General features: G+C 37.3%; 2 protein-coding genes across 2 annotated transcripts in view; one reads left to right on the top strand and one right to left on the bottom strand.

The window, feature by feature from the left end:
• brwd1 (bromodomain and WD repeat domain containing 1) overlaps positions 1 to 18,049 on the top strand; it is a 1,114,832-nt gene that overhangs the window by 929,455 nt on the left and 167,328 nt on the right. The gene's annotated exons all lie outside the window — the stretch shown is intronic.
• spcs2 (signal peptidase complex subunit 2) lies at positions 1,115 to 16,124 on the bottom strand. The gene is given in 5 exon segments (NM_001013469.2): positions 1,115 to 3,412; positions 6,078 to 6,212; positions 8,369 to 8,529; positions 12,401 to 12,484; positions 16,047 to 16,124. Coding segments are annotated over 5 exon segments (606 nt in total). The 5' UTR covers positions 16,086 to 16,124; the 3' UTR covers positions 1,115 to 3,225.

The raw sequence follows: 18,049 nt of genomic DNA, 5'->3' as shown, positions 1-18,049 counted from the left end.
AGCATTTATAATGTATAAGACTGATTAATTCAGATATTATGTGCATTTAGATAAATATCGTTACTCGTCGCCAGGGCATCGATAATGTATCATGGCCAAAAAAATCACGAAATGTCAGCAAATCGATATTTTTTCACCACTATATAAGGGTGTCATGATCCTCCAAATCCTCGATTCTATTACATTTTTGATTCTAAAGTCACAGTTCGATTCGATTTTCGATTATGAATAATTAATTAATTAATAATTAATTAATTATTTGTAGCCTACCATTTAAACTACCTGACCTGCATGGTCTTTGTTTTACCCATAAACAAATCATACAGTAAATAAATAAAGGTAAGTTACACACATATTACCACCTGTCAATCACTTTTTCTGCGGGACTGTGATCTGTGTCGTTATAATGGCGTCGATAAAAAAGGAGCACAACTAACAGGAACCAGCCAACAGTATCTGAGGTGTTCGCTAAAATGACTAAGTACAAGTGAGTGAAAGACTGAAGCAGTCTACTGATCCTCTGCGTCTGTGTGTGAATGAGTGTGTGTGGTCACGTGATGTGCATTTTCAGCAGTAGTGAGGAAGGAGGGCTGCTCAGAAATGCTACACGCCACTGTGGATGTGGATCGTTGTCGTTTTAATATGGCATTTAAAAACAGACATATTAGTGTAAACAGGGTCTAAGTGTGTACTTTTCACGAGCGGATTTGCAACGAGAGCGGGGCGGAGGATCGCGATGCACCCATCGTCTATCGGCCCAACCCTAATACGTACATAGCAGAGCTTGCAAACTGTGTTTTTTTGTCGACAATACGAACGTTGTCAACATAACTCACTGGAAATCCAAAATACTTCCACACTGGCGACTTCATTGAAAGAGGAAAGGGTTTAAGCTCTGTCGATGGGTCTCCTGCGTCTGCAGTTTAACAAGCACTTCAACAAGCAGGCTATTTTTTGATTCGATAATCGAAATTGAGCATAAATTTAGATCGATTTCAATTTAAAATCGAAATCGTGACACCCTTACCCCTATAAGATAAGCAGTCGAACTGTGGTAAAATTGCAAAAGCAAGTTTCTTTTTGACAAAGAAACAAAGAAAAGTGAACACAAAAGTAAAAATGCCTTATCACTTTATTATGCCACTTTTTTTAGTTTGAGAATAACAGGCACATACAATATGGGTAGCTAAAGCTGAACATCATTAGACAGAGACTGCTCAAATTTATGCAGGCTTGATATTTTCACAATGCGAAGCAACAAACTGAAAACCAGATGCATGGTTTTAAACTCTTCAAAATAAATTACAGATAATCTACTTGAAAACATCTGTTGACGGAACACAAACATTAGAAAACTAAGAAAATTCAGGTCCAGTTGCTCCTGAGTGTGAGAACAGATCAAAATGGTGGGAACATAAAACGATTATCCCTGGTTCAAGCTTACATGGACAAACACAAAAGTATGAAAGCGGCAAAGGGATGATACAAAAGTATGGAGTCAATCAAGGGCCATATACACTTACAAAATAAAAGAAAGTTTTGCAAACAAAAAATTAAGTATTGAGCAAAAACTAAATAAATAAATGCAAATCTACAGAAATAGCCATTTAAAAATGTATTTTGCTAACTGCAAAGGGAAACGTTTGAGAAATAAAAATGAAACTTGCAAACAAACCAAAAAAAAAAAAAAAAACAACAACATTTGCAATAAAAAAAACAACTACATTTATTTGCAAAACATATATATATAGCATTGCCTTTACAAAACCCGTTCCGTCAATTGCAATGCTCATTTTGATTTGCTTTATAGTCAACCGTGATTTTGCCATGCTGTTTTCCACTTTCACTTTGTGGCCCTGATTTGGGAAGGGGGTGGAGTCAAGGGATGTTTAAGGCAGGCTCAGACTAGCCTCCATTTTAAACGACATCATCACCCTGAGACACAGCATCAGCAAGGTGGTCTTACAGCCTAGTAGGTCAGGGAATTGCTGGATAAAGGCAATGCTATAAAAAATGTTTTGCAAATATATATATATATATATATATATATATATATATATATATATATATATATATATATATATATATATATATATATATATATATATATAATTGAAGAGTCCAGATGCAAAAAACGCGAAGTACCGTCTTAAATTTGCATCGAAAAAGAATGTTTTTCTCAGCCTCCTTTATTTATGTTGAGTTATTTCAAAGACCAGGAAAATGACTTTATATTTTTGCCATAAATGTGATATCTAGGAGGGCCGGTGTCATGCATATTTTAGTTTCGACCTCAATTAAACACACTTGAACCAACTAATCAAGCTCTTTTTTTTATTGCAAATAATTTTTTTTTTTTACTTTTTATTTTTTTGGACTGCTTAATTTTTATTTGCAGTTTTTTATTTTTTTTGCAAATGTTATTTTTATTTCTCAAAACCTAACTTTCCCTTAGCAGTTTTTAATTTTTTTGTAAGCAAAATTATTATTTTTTTTCTAAAGTAAATTTTTGAATTGCGATGTTTGGAAATTTGCATTAATTATTTATTTTTTGCTCAATACTTAATTTTTTTTGTTTGCAAAACTGTTTTATTTTGCAAGTATACATGGCCCTAGATTGACTCCATTCAAAAGATAGACTCAGTCCCTCATTTTTATTTTTTTATTTTTTGCTGTCTTTTAAAGCCTAAATAACAGATAAAATTCAAAACAGGAAGAAAAAAAATTGAAAAACTGACTTAAGGCTCTCGGGACAAAATGTGTACATATACTGATAGTCAGATGTAAATCAGACACATTATTCAATAGGCATTGTGAAATGTGGAAACACAAACATTGATCGCCTCCAAGAAAGAAGAGACTTTTGTTTGATGAAAATATACATTTCCACCATAAAACTCTGGGATTTGTATCTGATTACATACCATTTCATTTATTTAAATGTACCTAAAATATACTGCACACACTAAATGATGAATATCATAGAAACGTCTGCCTTATCAACTGATCTTACATTTAAAAAATATGGATAACAAAACAGACATTTGGACCTTTTTGTTTGTTTGTTTGAAACATAAGCAATTAAACGAAACACTTCAATATTATTACAGTTGAGAGCTGAACTCAAACTAGCCTGAAAAACATCAGTGTTTTGTCCACTAAAGCCACCATTAAATTGTGTGTGCTGGGTCGCTGAAAGCTGGTGCCGTCATTTCCACTAACCGTTTACTTCGTCTTCTTCTCTGTGGCTAGAGTGTCGTGAAGCTTGGAAACGTATTTTTCGTATTGGTCCATCACCAGCGTCCCGTTCTCGTCGAAGAAAACGCTTACTGACTTTGTAAACTCGGTTTCCCTCGACTGCTTGGTTTTCCCGTCAGTGAAGGACATTCTTAATGTGTACTGGTCATCAAACCTGATGGAGACAAAGCCAGTCAGTTGAAGTTGACCGAGTGGGCCTAAAACCAGCTCAAGGAGGAGGTTGACAAGTCAAATTCAAGACTTTTTCAATACCAACTAAATACTAACGCCTATCCAAGTTTTAGGAACAACAAATAACTTGACTTCTAGTTGATCGTTTGGTATCAGACGTAGCTTATATGAAAGCAAAGGCCTCTAAATTACACTTATTTATTAATTTTCTACCACTTTTCTGGGGCCGGGTAGCGGGGGAAGCAGCCTTAAGGCTGATTTATACTTCTGAGTCAAGCGCATGCGTATGTTACGGCGCAGCCTTTGCGTGGACGCATAGCATTTCCATGGCGTCACAACGACGCGTAGTGCAAGCTCTGTGATTGGTCGCCTTGGTAGAGCTGACGAGTGTGGGCGGGACCGAGAGCAGCGCGAGTCCGTTGGAGCAACTGTTTACAAGTGTCGAGTCCCGTGAAGGAGCTCCAGATGAAAAGTTTTGGTTTGTGTTTACTAGGCTTGGGCAGTATCCGAATTTTGATAACGGTCAAACCTCCTCCCTATTTTACCTCAGTATCCGGTATTACCGTGCATAATAAAACAATTATGATGTAAGGCTCAGACAGCATCACCAAACTGTTGGCTTGTGCCTAAACCATTCAGAAACTGAATACCGTATATGCAACCTTAGGTGCACGGTCACCTGTTTGTCTTGTTAGTATTAGAGATCAGCGCAGGACGCTCTCTCTCATACGCAGGGAAAGAGAGAGAGAACCAAGCGACGCACAATATCACGCTCTCTCATTCACACACACACACACACACACACACACACAAAGAGAGAGCATCCACGCAGAGCAGATGCGCGTGTTCGCTCGCTCCCTCGCTCACTCACTCGGGAGCGATATTGTTAGGCTGCGCTCCCTTTTAAACTACACCAGAGTGACCGACCGCTCCTGCGCTTTATTCAAAAATTTATTTTTGGACTGCAAGAAATCTGGTCGTGTCCCGGGTTGCAGCAGCAGGAATGAAGACTTCTGGGGCCTCATGTACGAAGACTTGCGTGGAAATCATACTAAAACATTGCGTATGCACAAAGCTGTAAATGTGCGTACGCAGAAAAAATTTCAGATGTATGAAACACTGCGTATGCCGAATCTCACGCATATTCTTTGTACATCTGAATGAACGTGAAACTGAGCGCAACATGCACGAGCACAAAACCCCTCCCTGCCTCCTCCCCCGTATGAATATGCTAATGACTATGCTAATGACAAAACCCAACGAAAAAGCAACGGCAAAAGCAAGCAAAAAGAGAAACTTTGAACAGAATGTGAATTGGAGGTGCTGCTTTCGGAGGTAGACCGGAGAAAAGCGGTGTTATTTGCAAGTTTGTTCTCTGGAATTAACAACAAAAAAAAAATAGAGTGGGAGAGTTTAGCTGATGCGGTTAACACAGTTGGGTCTGAACATCGCACTGAGTGAATTAGAAAAGAAATAGTGTGGTTTATAGGTGTAAAATGTTGCAGCACCCATTACAGTCTCAGTGGTGCGCTCGTGAGACGCATGTCAACATGTTTTGACACGTTCGAGCATGAACTTGGTTCGAATCCAGCGTCTGATGAACTCTTTCTTCTTTTTTTCCCCCGCTACATATCAGATTTTGCCTATTTATCATGAGAAAGACAAGTAGGAATCATCAATAAGTCTGTGCATCATATTTTATTTGCACATTTATTGAATGGAAATGTTTCTGATTCACGTATGCAAAGATGCAAAGATGTATCTTCAGATAGTGTCTTTATAGCAATGTGTGTGCAGTAGATAGCTCAGATTACATTGGGAAAACAGGCGACCGCTGCAAATTGCGCTTTAATGTATAGCTGGTCAACTGTATGGTATGGAAACCTAATATACCTGCTAGATGAACCCGTCTCATACAGCTGCCATTGCAAGGCTCAGACACTTTGTAGAGAGGAATTTAACACAACTGCCTCTAGGAGTCGCCAATGGAAATAAAACAGACACACACAAAAAATGTGCGTACGCCAGCCATAAAGCTGGCGTGGAGCTGCGCACATTCCCACGTTCAGTTCATTGTTAGTAAATCCAAACGTGAGCGATTCTGAGCGTGAAACCTGCCGTACGCAAACTGAACTGCAGGTCACTTGGTGCACAATTCGCCATCTTACCTCTCACCTTTCTCTCTCTCTCTCCTTCACACTGTAGGCATTAAATAAATTTTTTTATACATGTATAAAAATATATATATATATATATATATATATATATATATATATATATATATATATATATATATATATATATATATATAATATTTTTTTTCTGATACCAAATCATCAACTAGAAGTCAAGTTATTATTTATTGTTCCTAACACTTGCATAGTCAACAAGACTGTTGTCAGATAGTGTAAAATGTACAGCAACTTAGTCAACATTTGAAGTGGATCAAACACCTTCAAAGATAGAACTATTGAACTCCAAGCTGAAGTACAAGTCAGGCTTAATAACCATCCATGTTGATTTTAACATGACAGTAACAGTAAAGATGTGAGATGGTCTGTCACATCAGATGCGGCTTTAGTGAATGGTTTCCTCACCACTGATAACAATTTCCATCATTAAAACTCACTACTATAAAACTTATTTACCTTTTTAGGCTGGAGGACAGACACCAATTGTGATCTGGGTCCATTCCTGCTGGGTCCTTCTGCATGGCCACGAGGAAGATGTTCTTCTCTTTGTAGGAAGTGTACAGGGTCAAAATCCCCATCATTATGAAGTATGTGTTGATCTGTTAAGGACAACAACTGCAGCAGTGCTCTATTTACATTCGATTACATTTCACTTCAAACCTGCAGCGCAAATTAGCGGTGACAATCTTTGTAGGATTTCACGATCCAATCTAAATCCAACTCTTGGAGTCACAAATTGATTTAAAAAAAAGACTATTAACCCATTATCCTATTTTTTCGGCTGTGCAAATACATTTTTCCAATTTAACATTTTAACCAAATATATATTATTTTGTTTATGGTTGGAATCTACAGTGCATCCGGAAAGTATTCATGGCGCTTCACTTTTTCAACATTTCTTTGTTACAGCCTTATTCCAAAATGGATTAAATTCATTTATCTCCTCAAAATTCTACACACAATACCTCATAATGACAAAGATTTTTTTGATATTGGTGCAAATTTATTAAAAATAAAAAACCTGAAAAACCGCATGTACGAGCCTATGACGTGAAGCTCTAAATTGAGCTCGGGTACATTCTGTTTCCACTGATCATTCTTGAGATGTTTTAGCAGCTTAATTGGAGTCACTTGTGGTAAATTCAGTTGATTGGACATGATTTGAAAAGGCTTACACCTGTCTATATAAAATCCCAGGGTTGACAGTGCATGTCAAAGCACAAACCAAGCATAAAGACAAAGGAATTGTCTGTAGACCTAAGAGACAGGATTGTCTCAAGGCACAAGGCTGGGGAAGGTTACAGAAAAATTTCTGCTGCTCTGAAAGTTCCAATGAGCACAGTGGTCTCCATCATTCGTGAGTGGAAGATGTTTGAAACCACCAGGACTCTTCCTAGAGCTGCCCGGCCATCTAAGCTGAGTGATCAGGGGAGAAGGGCCTTAGTCAGGGAGGTGATCAATAACCTGATGGTCACTCTGTCTGAGCTCCATTGTTCTCCTTTGGAGAGAGAAGAACCTTACAGAAGAACAACCATCTGTGCAGCAATCCACCAATCAGGCCTGTATGGTAGAGTGGCCAGACAGAAGCAACTCGACGCCTGGAATTTGCAAAAAGGCATCTGAAGGACTCTCAGACCATAAGAAACAAAATTCTCTGGTATGATGAGGCTAAAATTTAACTCTTTGGAGTGAATGCAAGGTGTTATGTTTGGAGAAACCCAGGCACCGCTCATCACCAGGCTAATACCATCTCTACAGTGAAGCATGGTGGTGGCAGCATCATGCTGTGGGGATGTTTTTCAGCAGTAGGAACTGGAAGACTAGTCAGGATAGAGGGAAAGATGAATGCAGCAATGAGCAGAGACATCCTGAATGAAAACCTGCTTCAGAGTGTTCTTGACCTCAGACTGGGGTGACGGTTCATCTTCCAGCAGGACAATGACCTAAAGCGCACCACCAAAATATCAATGTAGTGGCTTCACAACAACTCTGTGAATGTCCTTGAGTGGCCCAGCCAGAGCACAGACCTAAATCCTATTGAACATCTTTGGAGAGATCCAAAAATGGCTGTACACCGTTGCTTCCATCCAACCTGATAGAGCTTGAGAGGTACTGCAAAGAGGAATGGGCAAAAATTCCCAAAGACAGGTGTGCCAAGCTTGTGGCATCATATCTAAATAGACTTGAGGCTGTAATTGCTGCCAATGGTGCATCAACAAAGTACTGGGCAAAGGCTGTAAATACTGATGTACATGTGATTTTTCTGGTGTTTTATTTTTGATAAATTTGCAACAATTAAAAAAAAAAAAAAGAATTCACATTGTCATAATGGGCATTGTGTGTAGAATGTTGAGGAAATAAATGAATTTAATCCATTTTGGAATAAGGCTGTAGCATAAAAAATGTGGAACAAGTGAAGCGCTATGAATACTTTACAGATGCGCTGTATGACAATGCTGCCGTTTTAATCCCTTATTAAAGTTACATTCAGGATAAACAAAAACTCTGAATGTAACGTTGAAAAGATTTCTTTATAACCTTTTAATAAAGAAATGTCTTTGATCATTGGAAATTTCATTCAAATTGCTTTTAGTTCTGAGACACAACTAGCTTTAAACCATAGTACACAATGCAAAACTTTCCTTCACAGAACACCAGCCACGAGTGACTGTAGTCAGTGTTCATGATCACATTATAACGCCACATGTTATATCAGTTGAGAGAGAATGAATCGTAGGTAAGGATATGAAACCACACAGCACGCCAGCACAGGCTTGGACTCAGGAAACGGGTGGAGGTAATCCCAAATTAAAGCTACAATGGCGAAAAGGCAGGAGACTGTGCAAATGAACAGACGTCCATCCACCAAGTTGAAACTCTCAAGGTAGCCATATTTTTCAATCAGAACCTATAGAAATAAAGCAGACACACACATAATTCATCAGACTTGATATGCTTAATGGGTACTCCCTTATTAATAATGGTTCTCACTTTCAAAGCTTAAACTCATTTTCCTCTTTAATATTTTTGTGAAAGTCAAGAGTAAGGATGGGTGCGGATTTTTCTTTTTCTGAACCAGTATGTAATTGGAGTCAATGGTATGTGCAGTATGTAGGATTGACACCTAGTGGCTGAACTACATATTGCTGTCCAAAATAATAAAATAACCTAATAACCTCCCTCAATAAGTCTTTGGTGGGTGAGATGTCTGAAAAGGAAACGTATGGGTATGCAGTGTGTGTGATAGTGAACAAAGGTGCCGACATTAGCAATATAATAAACCATTTACTGCCAGAATGTGCAGAACTATTGTTTATGTCTTTATACTTTATGCACTTAGTTCTGTTTGCGTACAGGTATTCGTAAACTGATGTATAGTTCAACAGTATTAAAATAACTTATTACACACACACACACACACACACACACACACACACAAATAAACATAAACTTACTTTAAGTACACCTGTCCAACTGCTCATTAACTCAAATTACTAATCAAGCAATCATGGCAGCAACTCATTGCATTTAGGCATGTAGACATGGTCAAGACTATCTGCTGCAGTTCAAACCGAGAATCAGAATGGGGAAGAAAGGTGATTTAAGGGACTTTGAACATGGCATGGTTGTTGGTGCCAGACGGGTTTGTCTGAGTATTTCAGAAACTGATGATCTACTGGGATTTTCAGGCACAACCATCTCTAGGGTTTACAGAGAATGGTCTGAAAAAGAGAAAATATCCAGTGAGTGGCAGTTCTGGGGGCGCCAATGCCTTGTTGATGCCAGAGGTAAGAGGAGAATGGCCAGACTTGGTCCAGTTGATAGAAAGGCAACAGTAACGCAAATAACCACTCGTTACAAGCAAGGTATGCAGAAGAGCATCTCTGAATACACAACACGTCCAACCTTGAGGCGGATGGTCTACAGCAGCAGAAGACCACACCGGGTGATACTCCTGTCAGCTAAGAACAAGCTTCTGAGGCTATAATTCGCACAGGTTCACCAAAATTAGACAATAGAAGATTGGAAAAATGTGGCCTGGTCTGATGAGTCTCGATTTCTCCTGCAACATTCGAATGGTAGAGTCAGAATTTGGCATCAACAACATGAAAGCATGGATCCATTCTGCCTTGTATCAACCAATAGTTCAGACTAGTGGTGTAATGGTGTGGGGATATTTTCTTTTCACACTTTGGGCCCATTAGTAGCATCATGTCAATTCCACAGCCTGAGTATTGTTGCTGACCATGTCCATCCCTTTATGACCAGAGTGTCTCCATCTTCTGATGGCTAGTTCCAGCAGGATAACAAGCCATGTTATTAAGCGTGAATCATCTCAGACTAGTTTCTTGAACATGACAATGAGTTCACTGTTCTCAAGTGGCCTCCACAGTCACCAGAGCTCAATTCAATAGAGCACCTTTGGGATGTGGTGGAGCGGGAGATTGGCATCATGGATGTGCAGCCGACAAATCTGTAGCAACTGCGTGATGCTATCATGTCAATATGGACCAAAATCTCTGAGGAATATTTCCAGTACCTTGTTGAATCTATTCCTTGAAGGATTAAGGCAATTCTGAGGGCAAAACAGACTCCAACCTGGTACTAGCAAGATGTACCTTATAAAGTGAGTGTGTACGTGTATAAATATATATAAAAAAAATATCAATAAGCAGTATTGGAACCTGTGTAAATATCAATAAGGCCATGTCAATATGCACACAGGTACTTATATAAACACTTTTATAAAAGTGTTTTCCCCACTTTAGTTTTAAAAAAATCTCCACATGACCATGTTAAGGGCGCACTGATCAACTGGTGGCGATGATGACACTTTTATACTGAGTTTACATCAAACGGGGAATTAAGTGTAATTCGCAAGTAAATTGCACTCTCATTCATTCATTTTCTTGTCGGCTTAGTCCCTTTATTAATCTGGGGTACCACAGCGGAATGAGCCGCCAACTTATCCAGCAACTTTTTACGCAGCGGATGCCCTTCGAGCCGCAACCCATCTCTGGGAAACATCCACACATACACACACACACTCATACAGTACGGACAATTTAGCCTACCCAATTCACCTGTAAATTCACCAGTTAAATTGCACTCTATTGAATGCAAATGTGAGGACAGAAGTCTGCGGTATAGAAATGCAAAATACGCAATTCATCAGTCATAAATGTGCAGAATTTGCCTCACTCACGTCTTCCATGTTTGAAGTGAACCCAGGTGTGTTGGCCAATCAAAGAGAAAACAGATCGCACACTGATGTCATGAGGCTAAAACTTCGGTTTTAAAGTCCACATGACCACACTGTACCCAGCGTTTTGGAAAATCAGTACTAGGGTTGGGTATCATTTGGGGTCATTTCAATAGCAGTGCTGAATCGATACTTTTAAAACGGTACCAGTGCCTGAACTGATACTTTTAGGTCACAAAATTATGGAGGATGACTCTAGAAAAATCTTTTATTTGACAAAATCTTAAAAAAAAAAAAATTAATAGAACAATATAATTAAAGTAAACATCAATTCATATTTTATATATTTGAATTTCATTAATATATTTCCTTTGATCATTTGTTGGTTAGCATGAATTTAAGATTTGCATTATGAAATTACATTAGCTTACTACTAACCTGTGGAAAGGCTGTCATCAAAATACTGAACTCCTTTTATCTAGTGTTGGGGCTGGTGACTATGTTTACATGGTTATCAGTAATCTAACGATTTTTCTTAATCTGAATAAGACAATGATATGATCAAGGTGTTTAGATGAGTTGCTTTTTGAATGTTCCTTTCATGATCCCGTCTTACATGTTATAGTAAATAGATCAATTTACGTCATTGCTTCACCACGCTATCCACGTTTCCACCATAGTTTTGTGTAATTTCAGGCGTTTCATTTTTAATTTTTCGACTTTAACTGCAGTTTCACTTTCATTCAGGAACTTTTCATTCATGCCCCCATGACAAACTGGGGTATTTGATGCGAGCATTAAGTAAGGACTGGTGGAAATGCTCTTTTAATGGAATTTGATACTGTATGTTGAATGGAAAGAAAAAACCTCCGCATTTCGTGACGCAGGTGTCTGTGGTCCTTTAAGGTAATCAAAAATCACTGTTCACGGAGCATTGGTGTCCATGTATCGAGTCATTGAAAGTCCCAGATGATGTCGCAAGCTTTCAGAGAACAAACTCCTGTCCGTATTCCTCAAAGTTGTTTAGAATTAAATGTCTAGAGATGGTTTGACCGCGAACCTATGTGTGTCTTTGATGTACCCCTTGATGTTTTTAACGTCCTTGTCGCAGCATCAGTGGCATCGAAATTCATATGCTGATTTGGTCAGGTACATACCGGTTACAAAGATACCAGTGCTATAATGGCACCGGGTTTCCGTACCCAACCCTAATCTTTACCCTGCCCTAAGTTTTCAGAAAGTTGCGGTTTCATTTACCTGACACTGTGTTTTCGTCTGGAAAAACAACCAAACCATGTAGAAAAAATTGTGGTTTTAACAATACTCGTGTTTGTGCGGACTGGGCATAAATCTAAACAAGATCCATTCATAGTCATGAGGCACTTTTTATTTTGAGAATGAGAAAAACATCAACACTGAGTTATATTCACCAAGTAAGCCTACATACATATGCAATACTGAAGACTGGAGTAATAATGATGCACAATTTTTATGAATTAATACATTTTAATACTATTCAAGTAGAGAACATCTCTTTTTAAGAGAATTAGAAAATTGTAATTGAATTGACACGCACCTTCTTAGCTGCATCATCTAGAGAGTTCTTCACAGCCGCACCGTCCCATTTGTCAATCTTCACAGGCTTTTCATCAATCCTCCACTGAAATCAGAAAAAAATGAGATATAATACAGATGGACTGATATTTCATGAACTTGAGAGTTTGTAGCTTCAAATTAGAGCTGGGCGATACAGGCAAAAAAATGATCACGGTAATTTTTTTCATATCTGACGATGTCGATAATTATCACGATAAATGTAAAATCTTTATATCTATCAATTTTATAGGATTTTCAGCATGCAAATCTCTTTGTGCAGCTGATTTAACACATTTTGTAAAATGTTTTAGCTGTCTGACAATATAAATAAAACAATAGGCAAAATAACAATCTTAACTTAGCATTTACTGATCAAGTTTTTAACAAGCAAAGACATTACCTACAAGTTATTGGATAAAAACTTGAGGAAAAAAAAAAACAAGTTTGGAACAAGTAAACAGAGTTAATGGTGACAGAATGCTCAGTTTTGGATGAACTCTCCTTTTAATGGTGATTATGGAAAATTTAGGGTGAAATATGCTTTAATATATTTTATTTAGGGATGCTAACGATTATTTGATCATCGATTAAAGCATTATGACAATCAATAGATTAAGTATGGACTTTTAAAGGTTTAGTTTGCTTCCACGCATTACATCATCAAGTGTGTGCGGTTTCCCTTACTTATGGAGTCACCCTCTTGACATAGAATATTGCGGAACGCATAAAACCCTGTTGTGCGCAGATCTCCGTTATATCCGCGGATGTTTTAACCAAATTTTTCTGACAGACTGGCACGAATGGGCCTATGCAGACTCATTTTATGAATCGTGCATCACGACAAGACATGCGGGGAGCGTCTCCATTCATACAGCAGGCTTCTGAGCTCACATCCTTAAGACAAATTTTATTCTTCCGAAGTAATCTAAGAAAACTATAAGTGCTGCGAATAGCCTGTAAAGACCGTCCAGCTCATGCTGCTCAATCTGCGCATCGTTAATGAATTAAAATGCAACCATGAAAATAGTTTATTGGATTGTTTTGGCGCTAAAGCATATCATATAGCGGGCTTGTTGCTTCACCTCAGATGTTATTCGTTCTTCTTGTTTATGCTGTAGATAACTAACCAACAAAATACATCAGAATTAAATTACACATTATACAAAACGAATTTCGTTGCAAAAATATACATTTTCAATATATATATATATATATATATATATATATATATATATATATATATATATATATATATATATATATATATATTGAGTTTGTGCTCATCTTAAACAACTGTTGCTGCATTTGTCATAAAGATTGTCTTAAGCATCTGATTTCTCCTCAGTGATTATGTCCTTTAAATATATAGTTTATTTTACCGTCGATGAGGATATAGTGATATTGCAGATTTTTCAAAACAAATATCTTAATATTAAAAAGGAAACATAAGCTTGACAACAAAAATCAATGTCGTAACAAATGCCCTTAAAAACGCAGCCTGTAGTTTACAGCAAGCATCAAGTGTTCATTGAGATTGTGTTGTCTGTCATATCTTTCATCGGCCTTTGAGTTTTTTTTTTTTTTTTTCTCGTAAGGAAATGCTGACATGAAACTCTGCTGGGTAGTTGCGCTAGTTTACTAACACTTGTTTGGGTCTGTAATTTCATTAGCATCTTCATACGGGTGGTACTGTTTTAAATGATCAAACAGGTGTGTGGTGTTTCCTGCTTTTGATGACACGAGTCGTCTGCACAGTTTGCAGTGCACGTTTCTCTGTGTTGGATTGCAAAAAAGTAGTAGCTCCTGACTGATGTCTAGTGACGTTTTAAGTCCATGACTGTGACCTTTTTTACCTTTTTTTTCTCACTCCTCCAAGTGCAACTGACAATGTATGGCTGTAAACTTGTACTGCGTGTGGCATCCGGAAGGGCAGGCTGCAAAATGCCTGCGCAGCGTTACGCATAGAGCGCAAATATTATCAAACAGTCATTGCCGTTTTATCGAAAAATTATATATTGTGATAATTATCGATATTGAATTATCGACCAGCCCTAGTGGAATCATATTAGCAGCCAATGACTGTCAAAAGCACATTTAATTGATGAACAATTTGCTTCATTCCCACAAGTACAAGTTAAGTTTCAATTTCCAAATTCTCACTTCTTTAGAAACCTCCAGCTGCGAAGTTTTGTGTCCTTTTGTGCTTTTCAAAATGAAAGTATTTCTGGCAGCTAATTTTTAAATATTCTCTCAAATGCATTAAATAGCTATTAAAGGCCAAATTTCAATGTTTTATATCACACCACAGTGCTTATGTTTTAATAAAAGCAAGATAAATGTGATAGCCCTTGCTACGCTTTTAGCTAGAAGGTTGATATTGCTGAAATGAAAGGAAGAATATCCTCCAAAGGCTTATGGAGCTCCTACACCACCTGACCTTAAAAAAAATATATGATATACTGTACTGATACTGTACTGATACGTTTTCTCATCTGGCAACCTGTCTTAGATTACATAAAATAGATGGACCCCTAAGTCATTTTAGAAGAGTAGAAACTTTCTTTGTTATTTTTCCTTTTCTTTCCTATGAGAGTAAAATATGTTTTATTTGATATTATTATTTATTTGTATTTTATCTTAATATTATTCATATATTTTTATAGAACATAAATATGGGTGCGACTGGTTTTGTTTGTTTGTTGTGTAAAAAAAAGGAAAAAGTGAAAAGCTATTTGTACTGTATGTTTTATATCTAACATGTTCAATAAAACTACTTATGAACAAAAAAGCACAACATTGTTCACAGTCAAATAAATAGTGTTAATGTTGTTTTGAAGTCAAACTTACAGATGATTTTAGCCCGAGTATTCAAATTGTCATAAACAAAATAGGGACCATGTCACAAGTTGTCTCTAAATGAAAATGCCAATGTAAAATCAATTTTACCTCAATTGACTTCAAAACAACATCAGCACTATTTAGCTGACTGTGAATACTGTTATACTTTGACAGGTATTGACTCCTAACAAGATTTCACTATTTAATACTTTACTGAACGTATATCAAAATGGTGAAAGTGCGAATGTGCCAATATAAAATCAACTGTACCTCAATAACGTCACCAGGGATGTGGAAATAAAAGAAAAAAACCAGGCACGATGTATATCACTGCGCATTTTGCTTAAAGGACATGGAAATCAATTTAAAACACGTTTAATACTCATTAACTACAAATAAAAAGACTCAACTGACACATCTTCCTAGTTCACCATATGCTTCCGTTCAGTTCATACATCACACTGAAGATGATGAGCAGAACACAATGCTAATAATATGTGCACTTCTCTGCCTCTAGATACACCAAATACATCCGATAGATTAAAATGATACATGCTTAATTAATGTTGTGATATAAAACCCACAGAAATGATCACGAAGGCCCATTTAAACAAGTTTACATGTTGGCCCCTGACACGCAAACGAGGGTCGCAACAACATCCACGTCCGAGTAACATCTGAGAAAGATGAAACATGGATATTGTAATAAACTGTGGTGTGCTCTAAACACCGTTGCACGATTATAAAAGTATCTCTAATATTAGGGGAAATAATACGAAACGTCTTACTTTTTCCAGTATACTATTCTTTCCGTTCCTCGCCGCCATCTTTTCTTCCTGTTCATTTGCTGTGACCTGGGTGACTGCGATTGGCTAAAGTCACCCAAAACCCCTCCAATCGAAACAGGCCTGAAACTGGGCTTCTCGCGACTGGGTAAAGTCCTAGTTGGGATACAGCTGCGGATACGCACATCGATATTGCTGAATTTTTGTGGGACTGTATAACAATAATTAATATTTTACAGTGCTGTGACGGTTTGGTTTAAAGTTGGGGTAGGAGTAGACGTTAAAAAATACCATTTATAGGGTAATTTAATAAATAACATAAACAATACTCGGTTCAACTACTGTTTTTACGTTACTGTGACGGTTGGATGTAGGGGTAGATGTTAATAAAATAAAATGATCGGGAAATTTAATAAATAATATAAATAAATTTCATTAACTTCCGGCCGCAACCGTATCTGATTTAGTAACAACCCTCTTTGCGACTGGGTAAAGTCCTAGATGGGATACAGCTGCGGATACTTTATGTGACAGTTGTGTACACTTTTAACATTGCCGTGAGGATTTGGGTGGAGGTACACGTTAATAAAATACAATTCAATGGGTAATTTTATAAATAATATAAATACTTATCGTTATAATTAATGTTTTTACATTACTGTAGGGTTTGGGTAACGTTAGATGTTAATAAAATACAATTTAATTGATAGTATAATATATAAAATAAATAATTACAAATTTTACATTACTGTAGGGGTTGGGGTTCGGGTAGACGTTAGTAAAATACAATTAATTGGTAATTTAATACATATAAATAATTTAACTTACGGCCGCAGCTGTATCCCTTCTAGCAACAACCGACCGGCGGGAGGGCGGGCTATAATGCCTGGGACGCGCTTTTGATTAGATAAAATGTGACTTCATACAACGGAGTAAAGACAATACAATTCACATGCTTTTTTGCAAATAACATATTCCCTCGGGTGTTGACGATTATCAAACTCTTTGGGCCATTACTACAAATGTATCAATTGTAAATATTACTGATTTGAAAGTCGCCAATCTTGTCGTCATCAAACTTCCGCTTTTATTCCTGCGGAGCTTGTTTCCGTTATTCGTGTTTAGATACAGTTTTGTAACCCTACAGTTTATAATTTATTCTGTTAGTATGAATGAATAACTTTGGATGTTTCGGCTCATTTGGAAGTTGATGGTCGAAACCCTGACATAGACATGAATCATGTGTCCCACAGTCACTGGTGTAAAGAGTACAGAAAAATCATACTTAAGCTAAAGTACCATTACTTGCCTAAAAATGTAGTGCAAGTAAAGGTATCTGTTGTAAATATCAGAGTATGAGTAAAAAGTAGACATTTTAAAAGTACTCAAGAGTAACGTGAGAGAGAAGCTGATGCGTTACATGTAATTTGTACATGTGTGTGTAAACGTAACATTCTGTAGTGCGTTTAGTTATTGCCCAGCAGGCACACAACATCATAGGACGTTATAATATTACGTTAGATTTAGGTTGTGACGTCAGGTGACCAAAATTCAATGTCTAACCAGCGTCTAAGGACAATGTTATTTTGATGTCTAGGTTGTTAGAAAGTGATCAAAATTCAACATAGAGCCAAATATCTTTAACCAACGTCACATTGATGTCAAATACTGTCATTTATTCGTCAGACATTGATATTTGGTTGGTTTTAGGTTGGACATTCACGCCGGCCCGTTGAGTTCTGACATTAACCTGATTTTCATTTTCAAACAAAATGCAACGTCGCCATGATGTTGTGGTACGTCAATCTGACAATGTTGATGTCTTGTCCCTGCTAAGTGTTTAAGATCATTTCAGTCATCATACAATAAACATCCGTCATCTTTTCATCAGTGACATGCTTCTAAACAGTCTCTGGGTCATTGCGTGTAAAGATTTTGAACATCTTCATGGACACTTTTAATGCTTCCAGACAGTTTGCTGCAATTATAAATCACCCATATCTTGA

The sequence above is a fragment of the Danio rerio genome, chromosome 15, assembly GCF_049306965.1.
Source record: "Danio rerio strain Tuebingen ecotype United States chromosome 15, GRCz12tu, whole genome shotgun sequence".
Classification (NCBI taxonomy): Eukaryota; Metazoa; Chordata; class Actinopteri; order Cypriniformes; family Danionidae; genus Danio; species Danio rerio.
The sequence above is the reverse complement of the archived record's forward strand: the minus strand, read 5'-3'. Positions and strand labels throughout refer to the sequence as shown.